The 25,391-nt window shown below is 47.2% G+C and overlaps 6 protein-coding genes across 6 annotated transcripts; 4 read left to right on the top strand and 2 right to left on the bottom strand.

The window, feature by feature from the left end:
* Window positions 1-594: 594 nt before the first annotated feature.
* F5147DRAFT_745624 (uncharacterized protein) lies at window positions 595-3,368 on the top strand (the record flags this gene model as incomplete). The annotated part of the gene is made up of 7 exons (XM_041439764.1): window positions 595-738; window positions 791-986; window positions 1,377-2,280; window positions 2,333-2,432; window positions 2,484-2,703; window positions 3,152-3,184; window positions 3,331-3,368. 7 exons carry the CDS (start codon window positions 595-597, stop codon window positions 3,366-3,368), a joined length of 1,635 nt encoding a protein of 544 aa, XP_041293180.1.
* Window positions 3,369-6,205: 2,837 nt separating this feature from the next.
* F5147DRAFT_159488 (uncharacterized protein) lies at window positions 6,206-7,383 on the top strand. The gene is made up of 4 exons (XM_041428335.1): window positions 6,206-6,619; window positions 6,668-6,728; window positions 6,779-6,918; window positions 6,972-7,383. The coding sequence occupies exons 1-4, from the start codon at window positions 6,610-6,612 to the stop codon at window positions 7,220-7,222; spliced, it is 462 nt and encodes a 153-aa protein (XP_041293179.1). The 5' UTR covers window positions 6,206-6,609; the 3' UTR covers window positions 7,223-7,383.
* Window positions 7,384-8,294: 911 nt separating this feature from the next.
* F5147DRAFT_773266 (uncharacterized protein) lies at window positions 8,295-9,509 on the bottom strand (the record flags this gene model as incomplete). Its single annotated transcript, XM_041441443.1, has 6 exons — window positions 8,295-8,709; window positions 8,760-8,974; window positions 9,025-9,085; window positions 9,139-9,329; window positions 9,384-9,444; window positions 9,493-9,509. 6 exons carry the CDS (start codon window positions 9,507-9,509, stop codon window positions 8,295-8,297), a joined length of 960 nt encoding a protein of 319 aa, XP_041293178.1.
* Window positions 9,510-11,507: 1,998 nt separating this feature from the next.
* Window positions 11,508-12,431, top strand: F5147DRAFT_773265 (uncharacterized protein; the record flags this gene model as incomplete). Its single annotated transcript, XM_041441442.1, has 4 exons — window positions 11,508-11,536; window positions 11,588-11,660; window positions 11,715-11,875; window positions 11,939-12,431. 4 exons carry the CDS (start codon window positions 11,508-11,510, stop codon window positions 12,429-12,431), a joined length of 756 nt encoding a protein of 251 aa, XP_041293177.1.
* A 5,834-nt stretch (window positions 12,432-18,265) lies between these two features.
* On the top strand, window positions 18,266-19,454 carry F5147DRAFT_159346 (uncharacterized protein). Its single transcript, XM_041428334.1, has 4 exons — window positions 18,266-18,416; window positions 18,471-18,543; window positions 18,598-18,806; window positions 18,871-19,454. Exons 1-4 carry the CDS (start codon window positions 18,388-18,390, stop codon window positions 19,358-19,360), a joined length of 801 nt encoding a protein of 266 aa, XP_041293176.1. The 5' UTR covers window positions 18,266-18,387; the 3' UTR covers window positions 19,361-19,454.
* A 1,826-nt stretch (window positions 19,455-21,280) lies between these two features.
* Window positions 21,281-22,832, bottom strand: F5147DRAFT_798888 (RTA1-domain-containing protein; the record flags this gene model as incomplete). The annotated part of the gene is made up of 8 exons (XM_041443236.1): window positions 21,281-21,531; window positions 21,586-21,771; window positions 21,826-21,933; window positions 21,958-22,128; window positions 22,234-22,317; window positions 22,371-22,465; window positions 22,495-22,608; window positions 22,655-22,832. 8 exons carry the CDS (start codon window positions 22,830-22,832, stop codon window positions 21,478-21,480), a joined length of 990 nt encoding a protein of 329 aa, XP_041293175.1. The 3' UTR covers window positions 21,281-21,477.
* Between the last annotated feature and the right edge of the window lie 2,559 nt (window positions 22,833-25,391).

Here is a 25,391-nt window from a genome sequence, read left to right as displayed (position 1 = left end):
ATTATATAATTATATTTCTAAATAACCAGTACAGCAGAATCATGCACAACATCGTGCAAAACATGAGGTGAGGAGTACAAAATGAATACAGTACCACTCCAGAGTCCACTGTGCACCCCCAGAATGAGCCTCGAACTTCGACTGACGAATGTCCTGCGGTGCCTGCAGCAAAACAACCTGTCGGCAGCGGGATTCGTCAGTGCAATATTGGACAGCAGATATACCGCTCACGCTGCCAGCCAAGACTCGCTGACAATGAACGCAGCTCACATTTGTGCGCAGTTATACGATAATGAGAACTCACATACATCGGTTTTTTCCTGGGCAGCAGGAACACTACGCAGAGAGCTGTGTAAGGAGGTTGCTGAGCTATCGCTCGAGCACCACGGCCTCCACTTCAAGGCCACCTCCGCGACTGTGGAGCAGCTGGAAACGACTTTTATGAGTCAGCTCGCCGTAACGATGCAAGGAGTTGCTCCAAACGTTTGGAACCTTGTCTCAGCTTTACTCGACAGCAGAGAATACCGCCGTCGAAAAATGCCGCACCCTGCTGGCCACATTCCAGCACCCGAAGATACCCCTTCACAGAATGAGATGGACTTGGGCGAGTTGGGTGGAGATGAGCCACATTTTGAAGACGATGATGACGGGGATGAAGAGGACGATGGGGAGTTTGACAAACGACCAAGGAAACGGCAGCGTCGTGCGGGTGAAAGGAATGTAGCGCTACAACACATCGTGAGCGAGTTTCGATCTCCGGTACCTAAGTGCGGCCGCTAACTGTAACTAGAAAACAATAGTGATAATCAGCATATGCCTGCAAAATACGAACGAAAGATGCAACTGCTTACAGGGCTGGATGGGCTTTTTCATGAAGTCAACAGGCGTCCCTGAGAAGGTCATTGAGGTCATGGCACACGCAGGGCTATCCGTCAGCCTGTCCACCATATATAACATGGTGACATCTATTTCGAAGGAGATCAGCCGTGACATCAAAAGGGAAGTCCGCACGCTCCGTGCAGCATTCGCATACGACAATTTTGATATCGCCTTCAACGTTGCCCAGCCAACACTCGAAAACCGCTCCTCCTTTGTCAGTGCAACATCCGCCACTGTGATTCCACTATATGGTGTTGATGAAAGTAACGAGGAGGCGTTGCGGAGCTCGGCAAAGTTGTGGGCCTCTGATCCAAAGAATCCGTCACCATCATTATTCCCGCTGATGAACGAAAGCAGAAGCTTTTTAATGCTTCACAAAAAGGACACCTACAATCGGCAAACGAATCCAACACAGCTGAGTGGACGAGAGGAGGCTTTTGCATGGCATATTCGCGCCATCCTTGTCCAACACAATCAAAACTTCAAGCACTTTGCAGACAAACTTGATGAGCCTGAAACCATCCAGAGGATACCTATACACAAGACCAATCAGATTCCCTGCCGCTCGATGAATATCAAGCAGTCTACCACAGACGGAAACGTTGAAGTCTTGGAGAACTTGTTTCACCAGGGAGGTATCGGGGACAAGAGCGAGGTCAACTTCGATGCAGAACACGATGTTGACATGACAGAACATGTAATTCTGGTTCATGGAGACCTATTAACAAAGGAGCGTGTCGACAGCGTGCGGAACAGCCGAAAAATCGAGCACACACCGAAAAATCGTCTCCAGTACGTTGTATTCCTCCCAGGACTCTTTCACTACAAGATGGCGTGTGCGGATGCATTGTGGCGCACGTACATTCATCCAAAGGAAGGGCGCGAGGATGAGAATAGCCTCTATCAGCACATTGGGATCCTTCGACCTGATGAAACAGGAAAGATGGTCAGTAAACCTGGATTTCGGCGTGTCCACGATGTTGTTCACCACGACATCTGGGCATCAATGCTTGACTGCTGGCGTCTTGAAGCAGAGAGCCGAAATACTGAATGGTCGACATTGGAAAGATTCGCCACGTCAAAGCCAGTCTGGGAAGATATAATCAATATGTCCCGTGTCATCGTGAAAAAGTTCATTGCGACGACCCAAGATCTGGACGCAGCACGGGAACAGCCACCACTACAACGAGACAAGCGTTTCGAGAACCAGACCCTGCGTAATCGTGACGAGCTCTTGTACGTTGACCTTTGTCAAGCCATGAACACCGGAGATATCGGTCGTGTCGAAGCATCGTTTCTCCCTTGGATTCATATGTTCAAAGCTACTGGAAAGCATAAATATGCGTCACAGATGTCAAGGTTCCTGACGAACCTTCAATTCAATTATCCAGCGGCTTTGAGGTGAGGAATTCTGTCTTGCTGAGAATAGAGGTCATCAATATATTTGACACAGTAATATAGTGCGGATGAACTTACTATGCAACCCAACCGGCAAGCCATTTGCTTTTCGTGCAGTTGACTGGGTTGTCGAGCGCAACAATTTGTATACAAAGGTTAGCGAACGTAACGGTCGATGTCAAGAAACCAAAAGTAATGATTGACAGGTCATATTTCGTGGCGGCGGTCCAAACGGCACACTGGATCACATCATCAAAGAATCGCCTCTCATTGAAGTATACCGAAACTGCCACGTAACGATGGAAAACGCATTCCATCTTCAGCACCGCACAATCCGACACGCTGCACCTGACATGACGAAGACAATTCAGAAATTGGCAGCGCGAATCAAACAAAAAAACCCACATACCAAGAAGGAAGGCCGAAGTGCGCTACATTCGATCCCAGATCAAATCGCTGTGGGTATGGCACTGATACAAGAGCAAAAGGTAGTCAGCGAAGAAGATGCAGGGACGTTTGAACTAGATGCAGATGATTTTATTGACTGACCTTACAGTACTAGGTCCTGCCGCTGGCTCGTTCTCTGCGTTCGAGTTCTTTGTGCGAGATGATTTTGGTTTCGGGATGTACTTCGGACAGAGTCTATTAGAAGCTATTGGTGTGTTGATTAAGGTTGGCAAGTAGTGTCAAGAGCACGTACCTATGTGAAGATTACTCCCACATGCTCTGCATTTCCGCGCTGCTCGCTGCTTAGCGCTGCTACCAGCTATATCAGTGGTGGACGTTGTGGGTTGTGCGTGAGAGGCTGGCATTGGTATAGCGGGGTGAGGCTGGTTTATCGTTATCGAGGATCCAAGGACTGCCAATGGCGCAGGAAGTGGTGGATGCACTGACGGTGGTGGTGGTGGTGGTGGTGGTGGTGGTGGTGGTGGTGGAGGAGGAGGAGGAGGAAAGAATGACTTGATAAGCTCGATGATTTGTTGGCCATATTCTAGGGAATAGCACCAGCCGGTTTGCTCTAGCAATGATGCGGGGGAGGTTAGCTTTGCGTAGTGAGCAAGGTCAATAATGCGGTTGAGAGTTTTGTTTGACATAATAAGCTGCGGGCCGAAAAAAATGTCCCCATCGAGATCTTCTTCAACCATCTTAAAATCTCTCCATTGAAGTAGCGCAGCTCGTAGATCGCGTTCTCTGTTGGTCATTTCGTATGGTTTGCACTTGTATTTAGGTTTTGCACGAGTTGACAGAAAGGTTTGTAGCGGAAGGATGTGTGATGTGATTAGCGCGGGAGTACATATGTCACAGCAGTCACCAGACGGTGCCTCACTGCATCGTTCACAGCATACTGCTTGGTCTGGATTTAGAGCTGTGAGTCAATTTAATTTGTGTTTAAAAAACTGCTTACTTTTTGGATTATTGAAGTATTCGTTAGCCACCCGACGTCGACAGAATCCACGATGCCTCGCGTTGATAAAGGCGTACATTGCGAAGCGCTCACAGGCAGTGTTATCAAGATTATCGGGGATGAGCTGCACGTGAGCTGATGGGATTACGGTCGTTTCTGATGGACGAGACGATGACGGCAACGAGCCCGAGCCAACGGCGTGTAAATCCTCCTGTAAGCCCTCTCTCCCATGACCATCATGATCTCTGAAGCCATCATCACCTCCCTCAAACTCACTGTCAACATCTTCCTCTCTACTATCATTCTCGACGCCTGCTCGTGAGTTTGATCCCTTTTTCTTTTTATTTTGCCGACTATCTTCCTCAACCGCGGGCCTCTTGCGCTTCCCTTTGTAGGTATCAAAGTATATTGGCTCAACAAGATAAATTCCCACCGCCGTTAGCGAGGGATCTCTGGCGCCACGACCAAGCCTTTGCATGAGAGCGCACAGTGAGGAAGTGTAACCCCATTGTACAATGATTTTAATATCACGCAGGTCGAGTCCCTTTTTTTCAAGTTGAGTACATTAGTGCGCGCATTAAGACTAATGTGATAGTCACTGACCATTCCTGCTGCGTCGGTGCAGCAAATTCCCCACAGTTCACCTGCTTGAAGCTGGTTCATCACATCGACGCGGAATTCCATCGACATCCCAGAATGAAACCAGACGATCTTTCCCTGCCGATGTCCAGGCACATCTGACCGCAAGCGGTTGCAAGTCATCTCTGCCGAAATCCGAGAATTCGTGAAGATCATGAACTTTGGCGGTGGATTCACGTCTCCGAGCCTCATATCCAAGACTCGGGTTAGATCATGCATGGTATTACGCGGGAACTTCATCTCTTCAACAATAATGCTGATGTTCGGACGGTTGTTAGACCTGGTGACCCTCGCAACATTATGTGAGCGGATGCGGAGCGTTGAAGTGACATCGGCCAAAATGTGAGGTGGCATGGTTGCCGATACGACATGAACTGATACATGGTCCGGCAAATACCATCTAATGTTCCCCAGCTGACTGTATAGCGGCCTGAAGTCCGCGCCCCATTCACTTATGCAGTGCCCTTCGTCGAACGTTATATTGAATATCTTCTCAGTGAACTTCTTCGACTTCCATAACGCCTGAAAACGTGAGTCGCTGAGTAACCGTTCTGGGCTGACCGTAATGACGCGATATTTAAGCTTCTCAATGTCCTGCGCAACATTAATGATGAAGAGATTATCAGAATTTTGTTACATACCTTGAATGCCTGATCCGAGGCAGTCTCTTTACACAGATTGATGGCGGGGAAACCCAATGCCTCTGCCTCCTTTTGATTCTTTTCTCCTAATATATTCAGCGGCGTCACGATAATGATAATCCCACCTGCGTTAAATAGGAGAGGAATCCAAAATGTCAATGTTTTTCCGGAGCCGGTTGGGGAGATCGTGATAACATCCTTGCTGTTGAGCTGATATTGAGCTGCCTGAAGCTGCCAGGTGCAGGGAGACAAGCCAAACTTCTCTTGGACAGTTTGCTTCATGTTCGCGAAGCTTGGGACATCGAAACGACGAGGAGACATTCTGAGTATGGTAAATGTTAACACTTAACAGAAATGAATCCAAAATGGGATTGCATCAGTCACGTCACGCAAATTGACCTCCAGGGTGCCGTCTGTCCGGTGTACCTGACGGCTTGATCCATCGTTCGGAAGGAATTCAAACAGTGGCAAACTTGACGCCACAACAAGTTGTGCCAGTCGGCTAGGTGTGTAGAGTCCAAAAGTTGCGGTGTTTGAATTGAGGTGCGGGGTTTAAAAATGTATTGTATTCGGAATGTACTAACACGAGACTCTACACACCGCCGATGGTTTGGAGTCTGCAATTTTCCATGCTCCTGCCTTTCTCATGCGATTTGCGGAGCTTCTACAACTCTCCGGGCGAACTACTGATCGGCAACGACACGAGCGTTATGGCAGTATCGGAGCGCTTGCTGCACGGTCTGAGAACGCTTGACACCTGGATCTTATAGTGCTACTAGTTGATGAAGTGAAACCATTCAACATGAACATGTGGCAGTTTACCTGTGCGTATTTACTCTGGTATAACATTGAGCGCTGAGCGCTGAGCCCGTGCACTTCCACAGTGCGCACGGATTGTTACGTAAGTCAGCCGCAAGGCAAGGGTTATCTTTTGGGTCTGTACCTCGGCTTCTGACCTTATTCATTCAAAATTTCATGACCCTTTTCAACGGGCAGGCGTCGCATTTGATTTTAAATGAAATCAGTAAAGCTTTCGGCAGTTGTCCCTTGGGTTGCCACCTAATTAACGTGTCTATAGATTTCCTTCACTGTAAACGACCTCGCTCATCTCCACACAATCCAACCTATCATGCGTTCAGCGTTATATAGGACAAATTAGACACGACCCTCGTCAAACCTCCTCGGATCTCGAACGGCGAGACGAATCTCGATATCACCATCCAAATCCAAATGAAATTAGTAAAGCTTTCGGCAATTGTTCCTTGGGTTGCCACCTAATTAACGTGTCTATAGGTTTCCTTCACTGTAAGCGACCTCGCTCATTTCCGCACAATCCAACCATTCAGCGGCATATGGGACAAATTAGACACGGCCCTCCTCAGGTTTCTCAGAAAGAAGGGCTAGCCTGAATTCCCTATCACCGAGCGAAGGCGTTGAAGTAATCTGCATACAGACGCGCATATAAAACAGGAGGACGGCACCATGTTTTTCTTGTCCTAGAAGCCCTGCATGCCGCCGGTTCTTGGCCTACATCCCATATTTGGTTGTCGGCCTTCATAGTCGTTTCTGCCAGTCTATGACACTACTTAAGTTTCAAACCATATCCTTGAGTCCCTCTTTCTTACCCAGCAGAACACGGAATGTCTTATGACTACTGGTACGTTCGTACTCCCACGCTTCCTTTTGATGTTGATCCCTTGCATAGGCGGAAAGATTCACAGCTATACAAAGCATCGCTTGCAGAACGGCCAGGATTTGTCGTTAATGTGTGTTTTATCTGTGCTTGTAAACAGCAGTGCACTAATATTTCGTGTAGGACCTGCCGTCCTCTCAGCCTCACCAGAACTACTTGCCTTCGGTTCCAGGGGATCCCCCGCCAGTGGTTACTCAGCATCGCCGGCATCACCCTATGTATGGCGGGGACTCAACGAGTAATGACTAGCGTGATATCCATGTGTACGGTTTTCTTAAAGTCCTCATCTAAGGGAACTTAAAACCTTCATTGATAGTGCTACCGGACAGCCTTCGCACAACACCTCATTCAACCATTCTCATACACCTTCCTTCGACGATCGGTTTGTCAACAATCAGGAGTTGCTCGTTAACAACCTGGATTCTTCTGGCAATGTTTCCGAATCGCGCCCCATCGAGGGTCACCCTCACCCTGTCCATGACAGTCCATCAGAATCGCATACATCTAGCCGCTTGTTTGTTTGCAAGTGGAATGATGGTCACGGTCCATGCGACACGACCACCGTAAGTGTAGAAGAGCTCGTGAACCATGTGTCGTCATCCCATCTTCCACCACCTGGTCCCACTCCTTTGAAATGCAAATGGCAGGGATGTAGACTCCGAAAGCTCATTTGCCGAAATACAATCCTTCGGCACATCCGTCAAATTGATCTCGGAATCAATCCTCGACGACAGTAGTAGGTTACTCTGAGTCGTATTATGGGTAAACTCCATCTACATCCATAGCCGTATCAATTACGATTCCATCGACTACCGTTCAATATTTGTTTTCCCTTGAGACCTTTGTTATGTTTCCCTTTTATATTCATGTTACTTCATGCCTTCGTCCTTATCTTAATCGATGATATATCCGTCCGGTGCTGTCATTCTCGAGATTCTCAGTGATTTCAATCGTGTTCTGAAGACAACGAGCAGGCTTTGGAGCTGCTATACTAGGATTGACAAAACAAAATAACAAATAGTGCAATAGCAAGAAATATTTCCAGAAAGCAGCAAACAAAATATAATCGCGAGAGGACAACATAACATAAGCGCGGGGGGGAAGACATGACACAAGTGTGAGGGGATCGAATCACATAAAGTGATGCGGAAGGTCTCAGTACGGAGGCGCAGGACGCGATAAACGGAGCTAGTAGAAATCAATATAGCTACTGGCTGTTAACAAATAACAATAACAAAAGGATAACGAAGGCTGATATCTCAGCCTCTGGAAAGAACTGAGATGTTCGTGCGGCTTTAGTCGTAGGTTTATGCTTGTTAGTTTAGGGACGAAAATATATGTAGTAAAGGAAAACAAAAACATATCAATATGCATAGGCACGAGCCAGCGTCAAAACGTCGCTCATCTGTCCCTCATTTGGTTTGCGCTCGCACAGCCTCATTCTCCAGATCTCTCTATCTCGGATCGTTCGGATTCTGACAGAGGGTCTCAGAGACAGCACCAGGGGCTCTTTGTGATGAGGGTGCGAGAGACACTCATGGCGTGCTGGAGACCCTCAGACCATGAGAAGCACTAGAAAGTGCTGCCAATGGTGGTCGAAGCAATTGTGATTGACAGGGCTGTGAATGTTTGACGGAGTCTAGCCATACATGTCTCGAAGTGACCTTGTCCGGCGTCGGGGTTTGATCTCGAGGTGAATTTGACGTATGTGGCGAATGACTGTGTCTCGGCGCAAGAGGTTTTGGAATGTACATCCTTCCCATTGACATTTCATACGGGTGCGACCAGGCGGTGGAAGATGGGATGACGACACATGGTGAGCGATCTCTCCTTCATTTAGGATCTTGTTGCATGGACCTTGACCATCATTCCACTCGCAGAGCAACAAGAGGTTAGATGCGTGCAACTCTGATTTGATGCCACGGATCGGGTGAGGGTGACCCTTAATAGGGATTGATTCGAAAACGTCTCCAGAAGACCCCCCACTGTTAACAAATGAAGCGTCGGAGAAAGGAGAGGGGGAATGGTTGAAAGAGGCGTTATGTCCAGTAGCACTATTGAACGAATTAATTTCCGTTAATTAGGGACATTGAGGAAATTGTACTTCTGAGCATAGTGCTGATCGTTCTCGAGAAACGAGTGCATCAAATCACTTGAAAAGAGACTACTACTTTGAGAAAACCCTGAAAGGGCGGACACTTGATCGTTTCTCGCCCAGCCTCCGCCATACATAAGGTGACGCTGAGTAACCATGATTGGGAAATACCCTGGAGGCCAAGTCAAGTGGTAATCCTGTTGAGGCTGAGAGGACGACGGGTTCTATAGCAAAAATATTAGCGTACTACTGTTTACGGGCAGACGAAACATACATCATCGACAAATTCCAGCTCATCCGCACACAATGCCTTGGATAACTCCGAATCCTGCCGCCTATGCAAGGGATCAAATCAACACCAACAAAAGATATTGGAGTATGGACCTACCAGAAATCATAATATATCGTGCGATCCGCCGAGGAAGATTCGTGCGATTCTGTTTGATTGTCATGGATCAGGCGAGAATGACCCTCATTTCTCGTCGAGTCTCCCCCATACATAAGGTGATGCTGAGTTGGGCGATCCCCTGGAGGCGAAGGTAAATGGTAGTTTTGCCGAGGCTGAGAGAACGACGAGCCCTACAGCAAATATATATCAGCGCACTACTGTTCACAAGCACAGACGAAATATACCTTAGCGACAAATCCTGGCCGTGCTGCACACAATGCCTTAGATAGCTCTGAATCCTGCCGCCTATACAAGGGATCAACACCAAAAAGAAATGTAGAAGTACGGACACACCAGAAATCATAATCCATTCTGCGCTCCGCTGGGGAAGAGGGACTGGAAATTGGTTTTGAAAAAAAAGGAATAACTTATGTAGCGGCATAAATTGGCAGGGATGACCATGAAGGACGACAACCAAAGGCCAAAGATGGCTTGTAGGCCAAGAACCGGTGGCATGCAGGGCCAGCCAGTACAAGAAGGGAACAATATTGATACGCGCAGGCCAAAGGCCAGAGACTGGCATCTGTGACTCGAAGACTTGCGCCCCCAAGTAATGCTTGAAGTGAACTTTTATCGGTCGCACCTGGAGGATCTCGAAACGTGCCTCCGATGATGCGGAATATGGTGCGCCATTTCATTTAGATACGTTGGCCACAATGTAAGTTTAGCTCTAGCGTTGGCCTCCACTCCCACAAACCATGCGTTTTCATGTATCTTGGTTGTGATCGGCCATCTGTGATCCGAGCTGGCCTTCAGTGACCCTAGTTGGCCGATGTGAAGACGCCGCTGACAGCCCAAGGAAAATGGTAAGAGATAAGGCATGACAAAAAACGTTTACATGGCGCTCACCGAAAGTGATATGAAGGCCGAAATATTTTACACTGCAACCTTCCTGAAACGCAACTTGAATGTACGATTCTGGGCCAAACCTAGAGAACCCGAAATAAACGTTACTGGACCCGGTACAGTTGTCAGATATCATCGTGATTCGGCCTTGTAACAATGAAGGGTCGGTCCAAGGCCATTTGTACTTTCTGTTCAACGGTACCTCGATGATAACGATATTAAGCGTGGAGTGCAGGTAGATAACTGGTACCGACTCAGATCATCATCAGTGTCTTTCTGACTTACACAGGAAAGAGTAGGAAGGTGGGGATCTAGGAAATCATGATTTTAATCACACTTATAAGCTTCCAAGTTCCCAGCACTGCGAAAAAATACTTGGACAAACTAACGACCAGTTATATAAACTTGGCGGTCTTCGTAGTTGCAAATATAGCACTTTGACAGGCCGCTGGGATAGCACTGCACGTGAGGAACGCAGCGAACACTGGATTTACATACCGCATGGATATATCTGATCTGGATATTCCAGAATAATTATCATACTTTAGTCTCGAGCTGTCGACCCCATTGCATAGCACAAGAAAAAGTGTTCACAGTTGGACCGTTGATCTAATTCGGCGCCGAAGGTATAAAAATTTGACCAAATTTCTATCCGAACTTAGAAGTGCTTTTGAGACCGAAGTGAGCATGCATCGATGCCTCCGTGTCTTGTGACCCACGACCAACCACGTCGATTTCTTCAACAATAAATCCTTCAGGTGTACACTGCAATTCCTTTATCAACCTTCTCCAGCTCGTTTGGCTTGTAGTGTAAATAAGATCGACTTCTGCCCAAGGCCCTCGACCTACTGCCGGCAATTACCATTGGCAGAATGGCAGACTTCTGCCCACGACACTACTCCCATGAGGCGCGTCGCCGTCATAGTATTTCCCACAGGCCTTTCATTTTGCCGTGACTGGCCAGATGTTCAAATAAACGTTTATGATATTGGAACCGCTACAGGAACAAGCTGTTTGACCAATGAGAGCGTTCCATGAATCATTCCAAATCTGGGGCTGCGTCGTGTAGAGGTAAGCCTTGGAGTTGCACATCCGTTCTACGATCTCAGACAGCCCCAGCCCAAAAATGCCATCGATTTTAAAAGCATCGCTGCCTCATGCAACTTTTGCTTCTTTCAACTCTGGATTATTTTCTTCAACAAAACCCGTCAACTTGACCTATCATATCGTCTCAAAGGCCTCTGGCCTTTGGCCTCCGTACTTTATTTTGCATATGATACGAATATCTAGTGATTGGGAGTTGTGGCTTCCCATCTCCCCCAACTTCGCGCTCATGCCACTAACCCTTGGCCTGCAGGCAACCGTTGGCCGTCGGCCTTCCTGGCACGGTTTCACGTCTCTGGGCTTATATTGTTTGAAGGATTCCGAGTTGTCAATATGTTCAGTGTTCAATTTCATTCACAATGTATCACAGCATGCCCTACAATTTCTTGTGCGTCTGATCTATGCCGCCGTATTTCTTGTTTCTCATCCCCTCATGCAGGCAGCAGGATTCAGAACTATACCCACACATTAAGGCATCAAATGCGGAGCGCTTGCAAACAACTACCGATTATGTACGTTCGGTCTGCGCAGTGCGAACGACGTGAAGCGCTGACATCTTGCTATAGGGACAGTCGACTTCTCAGCCTCAGCAATACTTGCCGCGTTCTGTGCTAGAGGATTCTTCTGGCAATTCTACGCCCACTGTTTCCCACCATTACGTTGCATGTGATGACGTACTTGATGCATGTATATTGCCGATCCCAATAGGTCAGGGCGATATTCAAAGGTACGAGATCCTTGGATGGTATTGATGATCTTGTTCTTAGCGGATCAAACTTCTTTTCTTTAGTGATGCTGCTGGATGGTATCCACGCCACGTTTCTTCCAGTTATCCTCCCTGTGCCTTTTCAGACTGTTTGACTGCCCACATCCCTATGGGCTTCTCTGACGCAAATTTCCGGCACGACCCACGTCATCCGTTGCAAGAAGAGGTTTACCCTCATCCTCAATATATGGTCAACGATGATAAGTCAGAATCGCACGTCGATCGTGCGTCTGTGTGCCAGTGGGATGATGGCTATGGCATATGCGGGAGGACTATAAATGTAGCCAGGACCGGGGAACATATGACATCATACCATTTCAAGTCACCTTTACCCGCCAACAGCCGCTTGGCATGTCTATGGAAGGGCTGTGAACTCTACAAGCCTGTGCGGCGAGATACAATCATCCGTCACATCATCGAGAAACATCTCGGACTCAAGTATCGATCCAAGCACTGGTTAGCCTCTCATACTGGGACTGGTTTCTGTGGATCTCGGAAGAATGCATGCCTGCGTTAATGCTGATCGTATAGCCTTCGTCTATCATTTCTTGCTCTTGTATGTTTTTAGTTTACGTCGTTCGCTGTTGTTTTTGTACAAACCATATACTTTGTGCATATCTGACTGTTCATTAAATTTCATTGGTCAGTCGCGTGTTAAACTATGTTCATTCCTTACTAGTATTTTCCTATACAATACATATATAACATTTTTGACATGTACAGCGGAGGTCGCGAATCTAATAAAATCTCATCACCGGCCGGAGGGTGGCCAAGCATGTGACTATGTATTCTGAGGGTGCGTCGATATAAGAGAGGACACGACGTGCACTTTCGTCCTATTGCCTTAAAGATGACAAGGAGATACGAGTGAATACGCGCTTTGCTCGCCTGCATGGACGATCTAGTAGCAGCCTTAATTGGTACGAAATACACTGCATATTACATTTGCTAATGATCAAATTCGAGATATGACATACACCTAGTTTTGCGAGGCTCATACTATGTGTATGCAACGCAAAAGGAGACGACACGAGTCTGAAAGGAATCGAAGACCGACGGAAGCAAAATGGAATTATGAAGATCTACAGAGATCTAGATGGATTCTCATAAATTTGGAGGATCGACAGGGAATTCGAAATTCGGTTTGAAATTTTGCGAACCCTGAGTCGGAGTTGTGTATCATGATAGCTGTAAGAGATGGATACGATGTCAATCAGAGAACACATGCTGTGTGTACGCAGCTGTACTAAGTGGGCGGTTTCGAGGTGCTGGGATGGTCAAAGACGTATCTAAGCCAAATCTAAGCACAAGTGTAAGTCAAAGTATGAGTTTGAAGAAATAATTCTCGAATACACACATGAAAGTTAATGCAATGACTATCGCCTGTTTGCATCATGTTAACCTCCACTCAGCTTGTTTGCATATCTAAAGCTCGGCTCCGAGTGACTTTGGGCAACAGATCTTTGTGGGCTCCGATGCACGTTGCAGGGTGTCCCACAACAAAAAATATCAGCTTTGACCAAGCTTGGACTCATCTCATCAAATTCGAAATATTGAAGTTGAGGTCAACAAGGACAGATGAGGCGTGACAGAACGCAACCAAACAGATCAAGAAAAATAAGTGCGTCGGGCTAGCAGCGTATGAGAGAGTAGGCCAAGGGAGAGCACACCAAAAGATGAGTGCAAGATTAGCAAGAAAAATTTGCGATAGGACGAGGCTCGGTAAAGGACTCCTGGACGGGCCACCTGGCCTAATACTGCAAATAGTTGCGGCAGGGAATGTGAGGGCTTGCCTCATAATGTAGACCTCATGACAACCTGCAGGCTCGGAAAGACCGGAAATTAGCCACTCTGTACATGAGGTCTGTACGGGCTTGACACAGACTCCGCATGGAGGTCAGACCTGCATGTAAGTCTGTTGCAAGTTTGTGTGAGCGTCGTTCGGGAATTGGGAGTTTCCATCCAGTGCGCGCTGCGTGTCAGCCTGCTTCAGCCGCCCAAGGTCTGTCGCCGTTTTATATTTATCTTATCCCGCCTTCCCCGCCGTCTCTGGATATGATGGGCATATGTGAAAGTCAGGCCTGAGGCGGCGGCTGACACGTACTTGCCGGAAAATCCCGAACGACGCGACCTGCACGCACACTTGCACGCGGAGCCTGCATCAAGTCTATAATATGTAGACTACCCATTTCCTGTATGTCTTCACAACCAGTAACCTTGCTCCGCAAGTTCATGTATTGAAACTGAGCGACCAATCTTACATTATCATGACAATAGGAATTTCAACATCTCGAAGCATTGAAATATCGCAAATTTCCGACATGATGCATGTCGGCACATAAGGGTATGTTCCGTTTGTCCATCTGCATCTCGTGCTTATCGTGGAGGTACCGTTGAACAGAGAGTATACATGGCCTTGCGACTAATCATCAGCCAAGTCACAATGTCAGCGGCACACAACCCTTAGATTGGCCTGATACATTTGAGTTGCATTTCGGGAAGGTTACGATGCGGAATACTTCGGCCTCCATATAACTTTTAGTGAGCATTCAATTTTATGTAAACGTTCTTTATATCTCCGAGTCATGCTATGCCTTATTTCCTAGCATTACCATTTTCCTTCTTCTGCCAGTTAGGTGCATCTCACCATACCGGCCAGCTAGGTTCACTGATGCGCGTTTATGACCAAAATAAATGAAAACCTAATGTTTGTGGTCAGGAAATCACGATGCAGCTTGCCAACCCCGCGAATGCTCGTTTCAAATATCACTCGGGTTAATCCAAAGTGACGCTGCCGAAACGAATCTCACCAGGACAGTCAGTCTCTGGCCTTTGACATCCACGGTAGACCTTCGCCGTTTTGCCAAAAAAAACATTTCCAGGTCATTGGTGGGATAGCCTTGGTGGACTTTCATATTATTCCATTCTTGTCCTAGACGACACTACGTGCCTTTAGTTGTCGGCCTTCATGGTCATTCCTGCCAATCTATACCACTACATAAGTTTCAAAACCATGTCCACGACACTGCATAAGTTTTAAAAGCATATTCACCAGTCCCTCTTCCCCAGCAGATCGCAGAATGGGTTATGATTTCTGGTGCGTCCGTACTCCTACCTTTTTTCTAGTATTGATCTTTTGCATAGGCAAGAGGATTCAGAGCTATATAAGGCATCGCGTGCAGAACGGCCAGGAATTGTCGATAATGTATGTTTTGTCTGTGCTTGTAAACAGTAGTGCGCTAAAAAATGCTGTAGGGCCCGTCGTCCTCTCAGCCTCAGCAGAACTATTTAGCTTCGACTCCAAGAGATCACCCATCTGTGGTTACTCAGTACCATCCTATGTATGGTGGAGACTCGACCGGCAACAATGAGCGTGATATTCATATGTAGGGTTTCCTCAATGTCCCCGTTTAAGGCAAATTAATACCTTCATTGATAGTGCTACTGGACAGCCTTCGCACAACGCCTCTTTCACGCATCTTCACACTGCTTCCTTCAACAATCTGCCTGCTAATAATCTGGAGTCTTCTGGCAACGTTTCTGAATCATGCTGCATTGAGGGTCTCCCTCACGCGGTCTATGACGATTAATCAGAATCACACGCATCTAACTGCTCGGTGGTCTGCAAATGGAATGATGGTCACGGTCCATGTGATAAGAAAGCATATGAAGGAGACATCGTTCACCATTTATCGTCATCTCATCTCCTACCGGGGTCTAGTCGTAACGCTATAAGATGTCGATGGGAGGGATGTAAACTCCAAAAGCCCATCCGCCGAGATACAATCATTCGCCACATCCGCCAAATTCACCTTGGAATCAGACCTCGACGCCAGTAGTAGGTTACTTCGAGTCATATTTGGCTAGACTCCGTCCACATCCAGTCATGTTAATTCGACTGCTGTGTAATGTATGTTTCCTGGTTTCTGGTAATGTTTTCTTGCTATATCGTTTTTGTACAATGATGATTTATTGATGACATGCTTTTACTATACCTAGTCGTTCAACTGTTACTATCGTTGGGAACTGGAAATGGAAATAGACCTAGCAATGTCAATTCGTGTAAAAATTTGACGGTCCATTGTCCAATGAGTGAGGTGACAAAAAATGTACCCGTTGAGTACCTACCAATGACCATGTATAGTCAAAATGAGCAGGAGTGACTACCAGATTAGGCACGATAAGCGGCAGCGAGTCACCGAGCACGTTGCCAGCACAGTTGCCGTGAAATTGTGGCTGGCATAACCGACACTAGGACTCCAAAGCCGAGCGGAGCTGGGACCGGACGCGAAGCTGGAGGCCCATCAAAATCATGCGGAGAACGGCATGAATCCCACGCATTGGCATCATGCAGCCGGTTCGGGTCCTAAGGCCTAAGGTGAGAAATTTGCAGTTCTTTCGAATCCCGCACGGCAACGCTCAGCAACACTCCGCACAGTGGCGAGCCGCGAGACGTCGTCTGAGCTTTCTGCAGCACGCTCACACAACTCAAAAAAGGCCACATCATCGACCGCTCTACTACCTACTCCGAGTCTTCGACTGTCTCAAGAATTTTCCGTCTGCGTCCCGCCCTGCACTGGACTGTTCAACCTACCCTTGCCCACCAGATGCGCCTCCTCCGCTTTTGGGAATGCCTAAGTAAGCCTGTCATTTTGCTCGTGGTCAGCTCATGTGGGAAGGAACCGAAAGCCTTTCGTTTTCCCTTCTTTGCAGTTCTTCTCTCTCGCGGCTCAATCCTACATGCACACACTATCTTCGCTCGATCATACGCAATGTCCTTGCTCGATCATACACACTCGATCATAAACACTTTCCTCGCTCGATCATACACGCTCGATCCTACACACTAGCTATCCTTCCTCGATCTCAGATTTTTGCCCTCCCCTGCCACGCCCAATTTTAATATAACCTAGAACTAATGTCACGCTGTATTCGCTATCTGTCTCATTGCAATAGAGGTCTTGCATCAGTCCGCCTGGCAAGCTTATTTTCCGCCCACCTGCCGGCATTCTCATCAGTGTCCAAACAGAACTAACGCTCGGTCCCAGCCCAATCACTGTGCCTGTCCTCGTTGTCCTCGGGTCAGACGAAGTTGGATCCTTTGCATGATGGTCTTGCAAATGGTCTTACGTGCAAATATGTATGACAGGCTGCAAGCAACACTACAATACGCGCTCACGTGTTCTTGTTTAGCATCGTAATCAGTCTCAGATAGTACCACAGGCATTCAACGACTCTCTTAACGGCTTGACGCCGAGGCTACGAGTTGTCACAGATATCCTCAAACCAAACGAAGTTACTGCGGAGCTATTACTGCCAGCACCATCCACCCTGCTCACTCCCCAGGACAACGTATCCGAACGACCTGAACACAGCCTCCCTGCTCAAGCTGTTCTTGAGGACACTCTTCAACCTACCCATGCTCTTGAATGTGAGGAAAAACTGCTAGGTACAGCAGGGTAGCTATTTCTTTCTGCAGAGGAACTGAGTGTATTGCTTTTTCAGAAACCTAGGCGCTCTTGAGTGGTGTGTGGAGATGGAATAAAAGAAGCTCAAACCGCTCACAAAGAAATTCGAGGCTTATTGACTAGATATGGAACGATAAGCCCACTGCATTGATGCTTGCATTCGAATAAAATCGAACGCGTCAACTGACATCCTCTGATATCGCTCGACTGACATGCATTGCATTATGTTCACAATTGATACCCCCTAATCGAAGAGCTGACTAATAATATTACATAATCAGTCAGCATGTACCAGACTCAGTTACAGTAAATCGAATGGATACACACCAGCGCACTAGTTCGAATACTGGAACTCAACTACTCACAGTGAACCTACCTTTGAGGCTTGCATTCATTCCATCCACCACGAGGCCCATCGCCGTCATAGTACTACGAATCTCCAATAGCGGAGATTGGCACAGACTTTTCAATCTGCCATGGCTGGCCGGATGTTCAAGCGTTCATGATATCGTATTTGGAACCGTTACAGAAACAAGATGTTTGGCTAATGCTAGCATGTATGGGTCATTACAATTCTGGGGCCGCCTCGCGTACTGGAGGCAAGCCTTCAAGTCGCGATCTGTTCCACGAAGACAACCGCCGCCGGCAGCCTCAAATGTCATCGGTTTCAAAGGCATCGCTGCCTCATGCAACATTCACTGCCTCATACAACAGCTGCCTCGTGCAACATTCTCTGCCTCATGCAACATTCACTGCCTGATAGATTTTCTCCAACAATACCCGTAAGCTTGACTTATCGAAATTATCATCTACGAAATCTCTGGCCTTTGGCCTGTGTTTTATTATGGACGTGATATGGAATTCCTAGTGATTGGAAGTGATGCATTTCCACCTCTACATGCCACCGACCCTTGGCCTGCAGACAACCGTTGGCCGTTGGCCTTCCTGGCACGATTTCATATCCTTATATTGTTTGAAGGATTCTGAGTTATTCCATTGTTCACAATGCGCCGTAGCACGTCCTACAATTACTGGTACGTCTGATCTGTGCCGTTGTATTTCTTCTTGCCTTTTATCCCCTCTCGCAGGGAGCAGGATTCAGAGTTATATCCACACGTCAAGGCATCAAATGCGGAGCGCCTGCAAACAACTACCGATTATGTACGTTCAGTCTGCGCCGTGTGAACGATGTGAAGGGCTGACATCTTGCTATAGGGACAGTCGACTTCTCAGCCTCACCACCACATCCTACACTCTGCACTAGAGAATTCTCGTGACGATTCTACACCCGTTGTTTCCCAGCATCACGTTGCGTGTGATGGAGGCTTGATAACCGAGGACTCGGACCAAACAGTGGGTCCTCGTGCTGACGTACTTGATCCGGGTATATTACCGGTCCCGATAGCTCAGTGCGACATTCAAAGGTACGAGATCCTTAGACAGTATCCATCATCTTGTTCTTAGCGGATCAAACCTTCTTTTCTTTAGTGATGCTGCTGGATGGCAGCTACGCCGTGTTTCTTCCAGCTATTCTCCCTTTGCCTTTTCCGACTATTTGCCTGCCCACAATACTATGGGCTTCTCTAACACAAACTTTGCCGACCCACGTCATCAATTGCAAGAAGAGGATTACTCTCATCTTCAATATGTGATTAACGATGATGAGTCAGCATTGCACGTTGATTGTGCGTCTGTGTGCCAGTGGAATGATGACCATGGCATATGCGGGAGGACTATAAATGCAGCCAAGATCGGGAAACATATGTCGTCATACCATTTCAAGTCACCTTTACCTGCCGACAGCCGCTTAAAATGTCTCTGGAAGGACTGTGAACTATACAAGCCTGTGCGGCGAGATACAATCATCCGTCACATCGTCGAGAAACATCTCGGACTCAAGTATCGATGCAAGCACTGGTTAGCCTCTCATGCTGGGGCTGATTTCTGTGGATCCCGGAGGAATGCACGCTTGTATTAATGCTGATCATGTAGCCTTCGTCTGTAACTCAATATCATTTCTTGCTCTAGTCTGTTTTTAGTTTATGTTGCTCGCTGTTGTTTCCGTACAAATCAACATTATGCTTTGTGCATATCTGGCTGTTCATCAAATTTCATTGGTCAGTCGTGCGTTAAGCTATGTTCATTCTTTACCACCTAGTTTTGTGAGCCTTGTACTATGTGCAACGCAAAAAGAGACAATGCAATTCTGAAGGGAATCGAAGATCGACGGAAGCAAAATGAAACTACGAAGATCTAGAGAGATCTAGATAAACTCTCATTTGGAGGATCGACGGGGAATTCGAAACTCGGATTGAAATTGGCTCGGAGTTGTATCATGATCCATGATCATATCTGTAAGAGATAGATCCGATGTCAAACAGAGAACACGCATGCCGTGTGTACTCAGCTGTACTAAGTGGGCGATATCGAGGTGCCGGAATGGTTGAAGACACGTATTTAAGCCAAATCTAAGCACGAGTGTAAGTCAAGATATGGACTTGATGAAATAATTCTTGAATACGCTAGAGAAATCCGATGATATGGCCATCGCCTTTTTGCATCCGAATGTCAGGATCCACTCAGCTTATCCGCATACCCTAAGACTCGGCTCCGAATGACTCTGGGCGGATGCGGAGATAGTATTAATACGGGAAGTTGCGCGTCTGCGTGTTGCAGGGTGCCCCACAACCATAAGGTCAGCTTGGATTAAGCTTGGACGCGCTACATTGAATTCGAAATGTTGAGGTTGAAGTCGACAAAGACGGGTGAGGCGTGTCAGAGTGCAACCAGACAGAGAGAGAAGTATGCGTGCATGCGTGGGGCTAGTAGTGTGTGAGAGATAGCAGGCCTGGGGACAGCATGCCAAAACACGTTCTGCGATGAGTCCAAGACTAGCAAGAGAAATTTGCAAGCAGACGTTGGCTGAGAGGCTTGGTAAAGAACCTCTGTACCTAGCGAGTCACATGCCAAGGACAATCCTGATCATTGTGACCAGTACTACCTTCACAACCTCGGCGACGCAGCTTCGCTTGGTTTGTGTCGTTGCCACTCGCTGCAAGACGGTCGGACCGGCTGGCTCCATTACAGCTTAGGTGCTGCGAGAGATTGGAGAAAGGATCAGGATCAGGCATGACCTGATGCACAAAATGTTGCTAGGGCCTCTTTAGAAGTAGGCCCCGGAACACGATGAAATTATTGACACACTCAACATCATATGCATGTCATATAAGTAGTCCTCTAGATCAGTTGTCTGAACACGAATGAAATGTGCGCAAGCGATGGTAGCATAATTGACACGAGTCATGAACCACGTACCATAAAGTAGGAGCAGGTGACGGGAAACAAACTGCTCGTCAAACCTGAGAGACCTCAAAAACCCCGAAGAACTTGCGTAAAACACGACCGATGACCCGTAATCAAAAAGCTCCACCAGCAAAACGGGAGGCAAGAGTGATGATGAGGGCGATGACAAACAGAAGATGGGGAAGCTGCAGCCTCGACAAGTGAAACACAATGACAAAGTAGAGTCAACCAGTTTATTCCTCGTTTCTCAACCATATCACGCAGACAAAGAGAATATCCAGAGAGTGTAGGTCGTTGACCGACGAGGAGGAGCTGACAAATCAAAAACAATCTAGGCCGGCTACTTGAATTAAGCCCACTGGCAGTGTGATCGATTTTAAGTTTACCATGCTAACGCAACTGATAACAAGAAAAAAGAAATGCGATGATCCAGCTTCGTCTGCGCTGATGCTGCTGTTCGTTGGCACAATCTTAGGGTAGTTGGGCTAGACCGAGCGAAGCTCGAGGTGGGACGCGAGTAGCCCGAGCCGCTGGGTGGGACAACTGATCGCGGATTGAATCGTGTCAGACTTTAATAGGAAAACAGTAAGGTTAAGGCATGGCAAATACTATTGGATTAATTTATGTGTGTGCGGGAATATGATGAAGGTTAATTCGACTGCGAAACGAAATAGGAGAGGCGCTGCGTGCAAAAAGAGAGGACTTTCAGAGCGAGAATGAGTCCCAGCGAGACCGAGCTCGTCGTCGAAAGGAAGGCAAAGGAGGGAACAAAGAAGAACGCGCCGCTTTCGCTCAATTGGACGCTGGGTACCGGAAACTTCCGTAGGCTCCCATACCGGCACCTTGCTGACGACGACGATCAACATAATGTACCAATGAAATGAAATGAGCGTGGCTTACCTCAAGGGTCAGACTAGAAGAGGGATGACTGCTATTCTTTATGAACCTTCCAGGCCAGAATGGAACATACACAAAGATAGCCAAGCAAATGGGAATCGTGTCACCCAGATAGAAGGCTGTCTCGCTTGTGCTGAGATTGCCGCGGAAGCCCTGACTAGCTTCCACAACACGATAGACAGAACGAATCTATCCAAGTATCAGCCAAAGGCTCTGAGATTACTGTCTACATGCAACACGAACCAGAAGTCCGATACAACTGACCACCAAGGCAGTAGCGAGCGTTCGCCAGTCCCTATACCAGGGTTGTGTTGAGTCTCGCACCCAGACATCCTGTTCCTCAGTGTAGACCTTGTAGAGGAATCATGCATAAACGGCACAAAAGAAACCGAAGGAGAACAGTTGTACGGAGAGGCCGGCCAACAAAATCCGACAGATATAGTTAGACCAGATTCCCACACGCAAACGCCAGATGCAAGGACACACGTGAAGTCCCGTCGATGCCAAACCTTGAACCTTGGATGTAATCAATGAGGCTCCTACCGCCTTTGGGACCACATCATCAGATAGGATCATTCAAAAAAAAAAAAATCAGCGCCCACCTGGATTACAAGGGTAGTCGCATCGGACATGAATACGGGGGTGAGCCACCTCATTGAAAGCAAGACGTTCGCAGTCGATTTCACCGGCAAGGTACCCAAGAAGAGCATAATTCGCGGCAATGAAGGAACAGGGCTTTCAAGGGTCAACACATGCATGTTCATAGTCATAGTTTGGTGCTGACTCACAGATAATACGATCATCAAGTCTTCGGAAATGAAAATCCACAATGAGTCAGGGCTGTAATGTAAAGTGAAGCGAAATGCGAAGCCGAGAGCATAAACTACAACCGAAATGAGGAAGAACCAAAACAAGCAAAAGACTGCAACGTGCTGTATTCCCCGATAACCATGGACAACATGAAGTGTCCGCCGTTATAGACTACTTGACAAGTCTGAATGAGGACGACCAACAGCACATAGTAAACTTTGCACAATAAGCTACGTATTTCCATGGCTTAGTGGTCACTCACCAAAGGCGATAGCAGTGAGCGCATTGTTAGCGATATATTCAAGAGCATTGCATGGATCCTTTTGTGGGTCTAGATAAGTATCTGAAGGACGTATCAAAGAATTGTTGGCTGCCTGAGCTGACGTGACAAGAAGAATCAAGAAGAACAAAGTACACACTAAGATGATTGAACCAGCCATGGAGAACACCCTTCGTAGGTCAACGAGCTTGGCTTTTATACTTGAATGTGTCCATCCAAAATTATACACCGTAGCGCGATATCCATGCGCGCGAGGCGTGCCATCACATCTGGGCGGTTGTATCAGTACATTTATCATTTGCGTGTTCCACAGTGTGCGCGTTTTTTGGCTGGTGCTCGCATTTAGATGCAGTCGTGATTAGGCCAGTCCCCTGGACAACAATCATGAGATGTGCAGAGAATGTGTCAGCCGCCAGTGAGCCGTTCGCTATGTCGTTGGATTCAACGGTGACCTAGTACTTGGTGTTGTTGGTAGAATGCTGCAATTCTGCCGGTGGCATTAATTGCCGGCAGTAGATCGAAGGTACCAGTAGTTGGCAGAAGTCAGCAGAATTACGACTCATAACCTGGTATTTGTTCCAACTAACAAACCATAAAAATTTGATATCAATCTAAAGTCGGACGAGTAAGTAACTAGTCGCGTGAATTGTCGATGTTGTTATTATTATGATCTTCGGGGATGCAATCGAACCATACGGACCTGTGAATGTGAGACTCGGACACGTTGATAACACGCCATACTAGTATGACTAAATGTAAACGTTAAACCCCACTCTGTGAAGATCGATATCGGACATCGCGGGGGCGCGTGAGAGAGTGTTACGCAATTACAAAGTGCCACGTAGATCTTTGGTAGATCTGATGGCGAACAGTGACTCGGATGAGTATTTTTTTTTGTGAGCACTTGGCGTAAACTTTGGCCATCCTCGCACTGATTCCACAACCACATGTATTCCGCAATGTTTGCATTTGCCATCTACTGGTTGCATGTGCAGTGCGCCAAGTAACAAAGTGTTTCAAGTCTAAACTCCGTCTTCGTGTCGTCAACACCGGTCTCTTGTTCCCTTACCGTTATGTTCCTCCGCGAAATGATGCCGCGGTCAGCTAGTAACCCACTCGAGCCCTGGTCAAGTTTGTAAACAGTATTCAGGCTGAATTATTGAATACTACAGGCAAGACGCATGTATACGCGATCACTGCTAGGTTTCTAGTAATCATCCTATGGGTCAAGCAACAATACAGGTGAGTTCTTGTGATGTCTGCAGCATCAGCTACTAACTCTCTCGCAGGCGTCTAGTGAAACCCGACACACAGCAAACAGTAATGTTGTTACGCTGAATTTCTCATCATAATAATCGATCGAAAGCAACGCAATTCGTGACAACAGCAGCACTGAATCAAACATTCGCTAAGTGTTCCTCGAACGCGTGGATCAGGAACACAGTAGGGGCAGTCGTTGACGGTACCTTGCATTGAGCGCACGCGTTGCGAGCTGTTCGGAACGCTACTTTACTGCTCTCGTCCCATCGCTTTCGTGGTCTGTTTCAACTACCTTTTGAGTTGTGTTCACAATATGATATGATATATTTTTGCAGGATATTAACTCCTTTTCGATATATCATTTATTCGCCCGGATGCCAAAGGAATTCGAAATTTATCTAGCGCGTCTGGAAGTAACTTAGAGTGTGTCGTCTAGAGATGCTTTTCGGAGAGCAATAATGAATGACATCGCATCCTGGGCCCATCTTCAAGGTATGCCATGGTGTATAACCCTTACAAGTCCTCGTACGACGAGCCCAGCCTGGTTGTGAGATGACCTTCTTCACTTTGCAGGTGGCGGAATAGATCCGCTTCCTCAAATTGAACGTCTTTGTCTTCAACATGACCCTCTAAAGCCGCATCATTGGGAACTGCTTGATGGTAGAGGAGGTCGACGCAAGGCTGATGTAATGAGCCTCCTCGAGTCTGGCGCCATGCCCGAGGCCGCATCATGAGTGTCCAACGATTTGAAATTAGCTAAGCCTCGATCATGATCGAGAGAAGCGGAACGTTCCTCGCTGATGACCGTCGTCAAACGACACTGTCCGCATGTCCATGTCAATCCAGGACTGCGAAATGTTATCCATTACAAATGTAAACTATTCGCAAGTTGCAAATTTGATCGCGTTTGCACTTTACATTAGTTATTATTTAAATTTCAGCGGTTGAGCTGGGACCGTCTAGAGTGTGTAAAAATGAGCGAGTGGGTCGTATGATAGAATTCTGGATATAGTACACCGCACCCGGCACCCTATAGACTATAGTTCGATCACATTCATTCCGAATCCGCTCAAGGTGTACACTATAATTTCTTCTCCAACCCGTTCCGCTTGTAGAAAAAAATACAATTTCTGCCGACTTCTACCTAATAAGGCGCTCGGCCTCTGCCGGCAGCAGAATGGCAGGCTCCTGCCCACATTGCTATCCCCATGAGGCCGTCGCCTCTCCCCAATAGCCGGAGATTGCCACAGACTTTTCATTTTTGCCATGGCTGGCCTGATGTTCAAACGTTCAAAATATCGAAACCGCTACAGGAACAAGCTGTTTGACCAATGAGAGTGTTTCACGAGGCATTCCAATTCTGGGACTACCTCGTTCTTGGTCGTGTAGAGGCAAGCCTATGAGTTGCAGATCTGTTCCACGATCTCAGACAGCGGCCACGGCCCAAAATGCCATTGAT

This window comes from Suillus discolor (genome assembly GCF_016758755.1).
Source record: "Suillus discolor strain FC423 chromosome Unknown F5147scaffold_25, whole genome shotgun sequence".
Taxonomy (NCBI): domain Eukaryota; kingdom Fungi; phylum Basidiomycota; class Agaricomycetes; order Boletales; family Suillaceae; genus Suillus; species Suillus discolor.
Note: the sequence above shows the minus strand (reverse complement) of the source record. Positions and strands in the feature narration are given on the sequence as shown.

Excerpts from the sequence above, each read along its gene's own strand:
- F5147DRAFT_159488 (XM_041428335.1), top strand. Across the intron at positions 6,729-6,778 it reads GGCCAGGATTTGTCGTTAAT|GACCTGCCGTCCTCTCAGCC; the intron begins GTGTGTTTTATC and ends TATTTCGTGTAG. Across the intron at positions 6,919-6,971 it reads GACTAGCGTGATATCCATGT|TGCTACCGGACAGCCTTCGC; the intron begins GTACGGTTTTCT and ends CTTCATTGATAG.
- F5147DRAFT_159346 (XM_041428334.1), top strand. The coding sequence starts at position 18,388 with ATGCGCCGTAGCACGTCCTACAATTACTG. Across the intron at positions 18,417-18,470 it reads AGCACGTCCTACAATTACTG|GGAGCAGGATTCAGAGTTAT; the intron begins GTACGTCTGATC and ends CCCCTCTCGCAG. Across the intron at positions 18,544-18,597 it reads TGCAAACAACTACCGATTAT|GGACAGTCGACTTCTCAGCC; the intron begins GTACGTTCAGTC and ends ATCTTGCTATAG.